General features: G+C 50.2%; 2 protein-coding genes across 2 annotated transcripts in view; one reads left to right on the top strand and one right to left on the bottom strand.

The window, feature by feature from the left end:
* Positions 1–2,053, top strand: part of LOC104490633 (ras-related protein Rab-11A) — a 10,141-nt gene extending 8,088 nt beyond the window's left edge. Inside the window, exon 5 of the mRNA XM_010132944.1 lies at positions 1,839–2,053. Within this exon, the coding sequence (XP_010131246.1) occupies positions 1,839–1,978 (140 nt within the window). The 3' untranslated portion in view covers positions 1,979–2,053. The remainder of the gene's footprint in view (positions 1–1,838) is intronic.
* A 6,092-nt stretch (positions 2,054–8,145) lies between these two features.
* The window catches only part of MEGF11 (multiple EGF-like-domains 11), a gene marked incomplete at its 5' end in the record, with an annotated part of 99,992 nt that continues 98,676 nt past the window's right edge, over positions 8,146–9,461 (bottom strand). The window contains 2 exons of the mRNA XM_010132943.1: positions 8,146–8,306; positions 8,844–9,050. Of these exons, the coding sequence (XP_010131245.1) occupies positions 8,146–8,306; positions 8,844–9,050 (368 nt within the window). The remainder of the gene's footprint in view (positions 8,307–8,843; positions 9,051–9,461) is intronic.

Below are 9,461 nucleotides of genomic sequence, written 5' to 3'. Positions count from 1 at the left end.
CTGAACAGGAACAGGCAGCGTTGTGGACTCGGGGTAACCTGGCTGTCTGCCCTGAGCTGGGGCAGGGTAGTGGAGCAGAAAGCTTGTCCTGCAGATGCAGAGCAGGGCTCCTGCAGCCGTGCTCCTCCCGACGGAGGAGCCTTCCCCCAGTGCCCTGTCACAGGGTAGAGCGATCTCTATCTGCACATTCCCACACGGGCTTGCAGGTGGCTCTAAAGATCTGATTTCATGTGAAGGTGTTTATGCATAAGCCTGCTGGAAAGAAGAGTGGACTTGAGAAAGGGGGGAATCAGAAAATCCCTTCACGTGTGCAGCTCTTGTTGTTTCAGTGACTTCATCTGAACTGAAGCGTATATAAAATCCATTTTTCTGAACAGTTTACCCCTCTCTGAGCCTGAGCTGTCAGTGTGGAGGCCCAACAGGCAGATTCTTTCAAAGCACCACTTGCAAAGGTTAATGTTCCTTGTACAGCTCACAGGTACAGCACGGTGTCTGCATGAGAGGTTTTTACTCAGCCAGCAGCCCCGCTCCCACTCTTCCTGAGGAGCACTTGGCCTCGGATCGTGTTGGCAGCTTGAATGAGAGCTGGCTTGTTGCATCAAGGGCAGGGTTTCCAAACCTGGTTTGTCAGGGACTCTGTTAGCTCCTCAATGCCATCTCTTCCCGCTGTCGTAAGCAGGCGCTTTGCTGCGTGCCCAGCCCTAGGCAGCACACAGGACCTTTCTGCACAAGGTTGCTCTATTTCCAGTACTGAAATGATGACAGAATGTGCTCTAAGCAGCAGCTCATTAAAATTCTGAACAGAGGCCACTCACTAATGACCAAATCCTGGTGGAGAAGATGTGTCTTGGTTTGGGGTCAGGCGAGGTGTGTGTTTGGACAGTCATTCTCCAGCTGCTGAGACTGCAGATCTCCAGAACTTGGACCTTTGTGTTGTTTGCGAGCCATGCTCTGCCCTGCTTTGCTCTGCCGGAGGAGCGGGGTGCAGCCACCGTTGTCTCCTGCAGCCTGGGCTTATCTGAAGCCCTCTGGCAGGGCAGCGAGCTGGAACAGGCGGGCTGGGTGCAGGCATGGGCTCCCTGCTTGTGGGGGCTCTGCTGTTGGCAGTGCCGGAGTGGCTGTTGCCAACGTGCTTTTCTGCTGTGAAAGCAGAACAGAACGCTGTCACTTCAGGGTCAGCTTTTTGCTGAATCTGAAACATTTTCAAACTATTTAGTTAAACAGAGGTTTAGAAAGTTTTGGCTTTTGCTTTTTCAAACTCAAATTTGCATGCGAGTTCCCCATGTTCTATTTTTGGCATCCTTTATTTCCTTTCTGGGGGTGAAGTGCTGCACATGCCGTACTTTCTTCTGCGCAGCTGAAGTGCGAGCTGTGGCAGCTACTCTCTGTTCACTCGTGCCGTTGGCCACTAACAAAGCCTGGGACACTGGGCACGGCTTTCGGGGCAGGTGGCTGCGTGCTGGGGAGGCAGAGGAGTTTGAGCCGCACTCTCCGATTTGGGCTGGAATTTCTTTGTCTGGAGTCCGAGTCTCTTCTCCGTAGTTCCGAAGTTTAGCTACACCAACACAGTGAGTTCTGTCCAGGGTTTGTGTGCTGCTGAAGGGGCCGAGTTTCCCCTCTTGGGCCCAAATCAACCTTTTGCAAAAAAAGTATTTTATTTTCTGCCTATAAATAACAACGGAGCTGCTTATGAAAGCTGCCACGCGTTACCTCGAGAGTTCCAGCACTAAGGGAGATGATAGTCTTTCCAGGTTTTACGCCTGGTTTCCCCCAGATTGAACTTTCTGATGCTGTTCTGCCGCTGTATGTGTAATGACCAGCTCTTTCTCATCTTCCAGAGATCTACCGTATTGTTTCCCAGAAGCAAATGTCCGACAGGCGCGAAAACGACATGTCTCCAAGCAACAACGTGGTTCCCATTCACGTTCCTCCAACCACCGAAAACAAACCAAAGATGCAGTGCTGTCAGAACATATAGAACCGCTCGCGCTTTCCCTAAAGGCTGTGTATATTCCCCAGGCCCAAGATTTAAATATATTTGTAATTCTCGTGGTTACTTTCTCGTGTTTAGTTACTGCTTATTCCTCCTCAATTCCTCCATGTCTTAAACACTTTGATTTCGGTGTTTATGAATCTATTGCTTCTACGTGGCTGCAGTATTTTCCCAACACTGACCTGTCGCTGTTGGGTCGGTGAATTGTTTGGAACTGGTCGGATCTCTTCCCAACATGATGCCCGCTAGTCAGAGCACCGACACCTTTAGAGAGCACTTGAAGAGGTTGTTCTGCTCCTTGCAAAAGAGTTACTGTCAGGTTAACCAGGAAAAATATCTCTGGGCAGGGTAATCTTTCCTTGTCTTAAGGTGGTGTATTCTGCATCTAAAGCTTGATAGAACGCCCGTTGCTCTGAAGTGCAATTTTAATGTAAGTTAAATGTGTTTGGCTGCATCTTCAGATTGTCAAGTTAAGGATTTTTTTAAAAGAATATTGGGGGGAGAAAAGAGAATTTCTCGTGAACCAGCAGCAGGCTTCTTGCTACCTGTGAATGAGCTCTTGTGGTTTGGCCCCTGCTGCAGCGGTGGTGATGTGAGGCTGGGGGTGGGACTCCACTTGAGGTGCCTCTCGCAAAGAAAGCAAAAGCACGAGCTGTGTAACTGATGGAGGGTCACTAGCACTGGAACTTGCAGCCTGTTTTTGTTCTGCCCGAGCCTTGGCCTCCACGGCGCTGGTGGTATCAGGATTTGAGGATGCCTTTTGTCTTTCGTGGTACACGCACCTGAAGGGTGTTGTCACCTATTACATATCTCGCTTATTAGAACGTGCCACATATATTAATGTACTCAAACACTTGAGTTGATGAATCAGTAACTTCCACGAGCTGGTCTTAGTTTCCCTTCCGTTTCATCCAGTATTTTAGAATTATTCCAGTGGTTTGGTACACTTTCTGTAACAGACACATCTGGAGTAGTTTCCTTACTGGATGTGTTCTCCTGTGGTCTGTCACTCCGTCCAAATCGCCTGTTGGATCAGCGTGTTCAGGGATACTTGAACTGTGCCTTCTGTCACTGCACTCGCTGCCTGTCACCCCAGATGTGCCCTTCCCCAACACGTCAGTAAGGTGGAGGTGTGGGGGCTGTAGGCACTGAATTTCTACAGTATTTAGAAGAGCTGCTGGTCGTGTAACTGCCTGCAGTTCCTTGTACACTTACGGGGAGTCACTGGTTGTAGGGGATGTTTCTCAAACTCTGATATGACCCGCTTGGAACATCCAGATCTGGGCAGGCGCTACCAGCTGCGTTTCGTACCCAACCTTTCTGTCTCGCGGTGCTCATGATGTGTGAGGCACACGGAAGGCATTGCTGTAGTTGGTCACTTGGTTTTTTTTCAATCCATTTCTCCTCCTGGTATTAGTTCTGAAGATGCTCTTTTGATCCGTTTGTAAATTACTTTGTATTTTATGCATGTACTGTACTTTGATTCATTATTTTTTTAGATTGATTTAAAATATATTCATCCATGATTCTAATAAAGAATTACAGGGGACAACTCAGTACGGTGTTGGGTGCACTTTTTGGGAGAACCGGGATTTTACCTGGAGGTTTTTACTACCTGGAGGTTTTTACTTCCTGGAAGCTCATGAGCTTCTTGGAACAGGCTGTGAGAAGATGCTGCAGTGGAAGTACCCCAGAAAAGGAACCGAAAGGGTCATGAATGCAGTTGCTGCATTCACTCAGACTGGGCCTGTACCTTTTTGAGGCTGCTGCAGTTCATGGTCAGGACGGTTTGGCAGCATCAGGAAGCTTTTACCCTCAGTCAAACCTCTGAACAGCCTTTACAAACCTGTTTTGGTTTTTGTCCTCTGCCACCATAAGGAAATCCCGTGGGACAGCACACCACCGCCTCTACAGCAAGAGATGTGAGCTTTTTGACCCCACTTTGGTGTGCTGCTGAAGAGGGGGTGCACGGGGAGCACTGTGCTCTGTGTCCCTGCAGCCTCCTGGCTGCGTCACCTACAGCACCGATGGCTCTGGGGACAGAGGTGATGTGGGGCCTTTTGGCATTGCAGAGAGCCTGAGGATGGGGTGGAGGGCGGGCCCCTTGCTGACTGGGGCAGTGTTCTTGCAGCACTTTCTCTGGCCAGACTGAGAGTAGTTTGGAATTAACCAAATCACGGTGGCAGCCAGCTTCTAAATTTGTCAACGGGAAAGGCGGGATGTGTTTCACTTCGCTTCCTTTTCCGATTCACGTAAGCAGGCAGCTCGGCTGGGCTGTCACACCAGTTTGGATTTCACATGGTTTATGCAAGACGCTTCCTTCTGCAGCAAGTGCAGCCCCAGCCAAGACTGAGGGAGCACAGGTCACTGTGGGAGGCTACCCCTCCTCCACACAGCATCTGCTTCCCTGACCTTGGGACAGACAGGGCTGTGTTGAAGTCCTAGGCAGCCTTGACATGGCTCTGGGTGCTGTTAGACAAAAAATAAACTAATTTTTTTTTTCCCCACCAGAACTTTAATAATCATAAAACAGGCCTTAGAAAGGCTGCGCAAAATGTGATTTTGAGCTTAGGAACTGCTGCAATGTGGAACATAAAATGTTCACGCAATAGTTTCTAAAGCCTTCAAGCTACCGGGCTCTAAAGCCTAATCACACGGTGTACGTACAGAGATGTTGCTTCTTACCTATTATTACACTCTTTTCCTCGTGTTCTATGGGTTTGTTCTGTGTTTTCCTGACTAAGTGGTGCTGCAGCAGTGGATCTGTCTGGGTGACACTCCTGGGACAAGAAGATACTTCACAAAGTGCTTTGGGAGAGACAAAGCAAGACATTATTCCCTCTGAACGCTGACCCAGCGGGTGTTGCTCCCCTTCAGCTGCTGATTAGTCATTCTCTTCTGTAACTGGCTTTACTTCTCTAGTGAAGTGTCTCCTCTCTGCTAATTGGAGACAACTGATAACAACAGATGCTGCTGTGGGCCCTGAAATGAGCTCTCCGAGTCTCCGGGAGCTCTGGGCAGTGCTGCACAACTGGCTTTACTTGCCAAAAGCTTTTCCCATCGTTTTCACATTTGAAAGTCCCAACCTTAGCAATTCCGAAGCTGATCAGCGAGCATCAGTGTTTCTTGTTGATGGGAGCTGAGTTTCCTGCTCTTAAGCAGAAAGGACGTGGGGTTGTGCTGATATAAAAATATTTTTGTTTTATTAAGCCAGAATTACTTCTATCAGTTCAAACATGATGAATTTCCAGCCTTAAACAGTGCATTGAGCATGGCTTGTCAAGGAAGAAGATTACGCGCTGGGCTGTAGTTAAGATTTTTGGAAATACCAAGTGCAAATATTGGAAGAGCTTCAGCATGTGGCAGTGCGCTGCTTTGCCTGGGAGCCATTAATTCTGGAGGGGTTTCTGCTGCAAATCTGTGCTCCTGATATATTGATGAGGCTCCCTGTCAGACCTGCCCTGTCAGAGGCTGCCCTGTGTCCTGCCTCATCGCTGCTGGGTGCGGGAGGGTGACCTGAAGGCAGAACCACCTGCTAGTGGCACAGAGCACCGCCACGACGTGCTAATCGCACGGCCTGCACGTTGCCGAGAGACCTGCTGCTGGCACTTGCCCCAGATCGCTCTGTGTAGGTGTGCAGGAGCTTGTCCGGCTGCGTTTGGGCATCACCGGGGTCTCTCGCTCGGACTTGCTGGGGTTAAACTGCCGAGGAGTGGTGAGAAAAACATCTAGAGCACCAAGTGTTTTGTGAGCAGTCCTGCAGTGTCTGGGGTGGGGGGGACAGCCCCGTCGTGACCAGCCCCATTGCCTGGAGAACCGGCCCTGAACACGGGCTGGAAGGTTTACTCTGCAAATGAGTACGTTTGAGAAGTAGAGGCTGAGAGAAATTTGATTTATTTTGTACAAGGTGCAGCACCTTTGCACAGTGAACAAATAGATTACAAATCTGTCTTGCCTTAGAAAAGTATTGCCATTTCGGTGCCGATTTCGTAAGCTAATGCAAGAAGATGCTTTTTTGTGGGGGCTTTTTTGATCATTTTCCTGTTAAGCTCTATGCACTCATTGCATTTGGTTTGAAAAATCCAGCTTTGAAAAAACCCCAAACGACTGAGCACATCTCTGCTCTCTGGAGCCTCATTGCCCACGTTACAGCGACACGCACACACTGGTCAGGCGGCAGCGGAGACGGCTTGTGCTGGATGTCAAGGTGGGTCTCTCACAAGAGCATTCCTTACCAAACTGCCTTTCTCCGTAGAGTTCTGAGGTAAGTCTTTCTATTCAGGTACGTAAAAGAGATTCCTAGTGGCTCTACAAAAGAATGGTCTGCCTACATCTCACATAAGGCTTTCCTGGAAAATAAAACCGCTATTGCTGAGGAGTCACTGCCCCATGCACGCATGCAGCATTCACGGAACTACTTATACATTGCCCTGGTACAGGGAAATCTGCTGCTCTGGGAGCCGGGGGGACCTCTGGGCTCAGCGAGGCAGATCTCTTGGTTTGTCAGTGGGGTCAGAGCCAACCCAGCCACCCGGTGGGGTCCCGGCTCCTCCAGCAGCGCACTGCTAGGGCTGCCCGTGCCCTGGTGCGAGGGTGGGGGGGGCGGCATGTCCAAGGGCACCGTGCCAGTGGCTGTGATCCTCGAGCCAAGGGCTGGGCGCCACCAGGGTGCTCCGAGTTATCCGATGACTGCTCTGACTCAGAGTTGGGATCAAGCCGCTGCCTCCGAGCTGGAAGGCTCCTCTCACCAGTCCCCTAGACCAGCAGGTTACGTGCGTGATCATGCTTTGAGCAACTGATGGGTGCTGGTTTTGTTCTCTTCTACTTCCACCAGACTGGCGAATGTGCAACAGGATTTCTTTTTATATTTAAGAGGCAATCAACTTGCTACTTCCGCGTTTGCCTAATAAAATTACATACTTAGAATCAATACTATTTCATGCTCAAAATCTACAAGGAATCGCATAACGGCAAGAATTCTACTTTCTAGGTCAATAAAGATTACAAAAAAAAAAAAAAGTCACGGTGGCTTAGTCCAGAACTTTACCATGGGCCAAGCCCTTGATAAACACTGCACAAACAGCTGCTGGCAAAGAAAACCCAGTTTCAGCTCGATTTAATGACATTTCAGGTAGAATCATCAGCGGATAAAGTTGCACTACATGGTAATGCACATCAAACAAGGGGTGTCAGCAATGCGTGCTGTTGGGTGACTCGTGATGAGATGGTTTGTGAGGGGGGTCAGGAGGAGCCAACGTGTCTTTGTTCAGGAAAGGAAACCAAACCAGGGTGAGTCTGTGCAAACCTGCAGCATCCCAGGGAAGAAAATGACGGCGCACCGCTTTACCCAAATCCGGTGGCTTTATCTAATAAAATAGACGCTGTATAAGAAAATTAAAGCCTCTCTGTGCCAATCAAAGTATTTTATAGCTTGTTAAAAGTGTGGTAGGCGGGGTGTGAAACTCGCTGTTGAAACTCATGTCGTTAGCAAAGATCAGGGGACATTTGCCAAGATGTTACATTTCAAACACCGCACAGAACGTGTCTGTGTTGATGTTCCTCTACTCACACGCCCTGGTGAACATCTCAGTGCTAATTACCAAGCAGGAGCTGCACAGGCTGCACATGGTGATGGCAGTAAATGAGGCTTCCGGACAGTGAAATGACAAGTTTCCCTGCATTCATTCAGAAAAATGTCCATTTCCATGACAAAGATGTAAAAGATACTCCAGTGGATTCCTGGTCACCTTGTTCCTAACAGTAAAAGGTTTCTCGATGCAGCTGGTAGAAATGTACAGCAGTAAGTCCTTCTACTTAGCATGGTTTTGTGGTGTATTTTACAGCAAAGCCAGGGTTAGAACACACTCCACGGAGAGTTTCTGCCTGGAGCATGGAGACACCTTCCTGGGGTGACACACTCCAGTCACACGTGGAGGAGGTTCTCATTAGTTCCCGTTACCCATATAAAAATGTCTTTATAAATAACATCATGCAGCAGCAGTTGGCCCAAGCTGATGTTGTGTTACGTTAGGTCCTTGCGTAAGACAGCCTGAAGTCCCGTCAGCATCCTGCAGCCCAGAAAAGGATTGTCTTCTCTTTTGCTTCCGCAAAGTTTGTGTTCGCAGCACGGGGCACCAGTGAAGTTCATCCCTTTAAGACTGCTTGTCCCAAGATGGCCCGTGCGTCGGGCTGTGCCTTACGGGGAGGAGGTCGTAGTGACTAGGAATGTGACTGTTCCTAGGCAGGTCATATGGATTTTGGAGGTAACTGGCACTCCGACCACGGGCGTCTTGGACCACACTGACAGTGGGCTCTGGGGAAGCAAGGAGAACCGGGTCATGGTAACTAGCAGCGTTCCCCAAACGAGCTACCTGACTGGTGTAGTTTGTCACAGGCACAGAACATCCCAAGCCACCTCCTCCCCTCACAGCCTTACTGGCAGTGCGTGGGGCAGAGCAGGCACAAAACACCCACCAAGGGCAGGCGGCTCCCAAGGCCCTACAGAGCGGCTCGAAAGCCTGACGCTGCTGCGCGTAAACATCTTGCAGCTGGACTTTGCAGCAGTTTATCAACAGGAGCAGGGAGAGGGGACTGACCGTGCTCTCTGCCAGGGCTGGGGGAGCAGTTTGGTGCTGCCCCACACTCACATCCACCACCGCAGCACAGGCCCCCGCTTGGGGCTTGGCTCTGCGACTAACAGGCGGGTGCACAGCCCGTCTCCCCTAGCCAGCGCCTCCCTGCACCCTGCCCAGTCCGTGCTGCTGGTGTTGGGAAAGAAAGCTCCGAAATCAGCAGCTACAAGAAAAACGCCCACTGCTGGTCCAGCCCTTCTGCCGCCCGCCCTGCTTACCAACTTCGTAGATGTTTTTACTGGCTGTCGATGAAGTTGGCATGTCTGAATATGGGGACTCCCTGTGACCAGGTGATTTCATTTCCACATAGCTGCTCTCGGAGTGTTTGCATGTTAAAATGGGGGGGTCCTTAATGGTGGCGTATGGGTTTTCACTGCTGTTCAGAGAACAAGTGCTGGAGCTGCACACTGATTCTTTCATATAATCTGCAAAACAAGAGTGCAGTGGGAGCGTTAGGGCTGTCAGCGTGCTGAGGTCAGTGACAACCGAACCTCTGCGGGAGGGCTGGGGGGACAAGGGGGCAGGGGGTAAGGAAGATCCTTGAAGCATCCAGCACAGACACCCGAAGCGTGTGCTCTGGGTGTGTCCAGACCATTGCATCCACAACTCACTAGCAGGAAAGAAATAAAAACCTGCTCAGTACCGAAGGTTTTCCTGTAAAAGGGTCTAATTGTCATTTACTGCAGTATTTAATTGAGGTGGCAATCCCTTCCCTCCCTCCCTTCCCCTAATTCCTCAGGAGCTGCAGTTTAATCCCGCTCCGCCCGCCCCGCCAGCCCACGCTCGCGGCCGTGGCCAGTAGGCTCTGCAACCACGGGCCGCTAAAAGGGCCGGCG

The sequence above is a fragment of the Buceros rhinoceros genome, unplaced genomic scaffold (genome assembly GCF_000710305.1).
Source record: "Buceros rhinoceros silvestris isolate BGI_N320 unplaced genomic scaffold, ASM71030v1 scaffold16853, whole genome shotgun sequence".
NCBI lineage: Eukaryota > Metazoa > Chordata > Aves > Bucerotiformes > Bucerotidae > Buceros > Buceros rhinoceros.
This window is presented reverse-complemented; position numbering and strand designations above follow the sequence as displayed.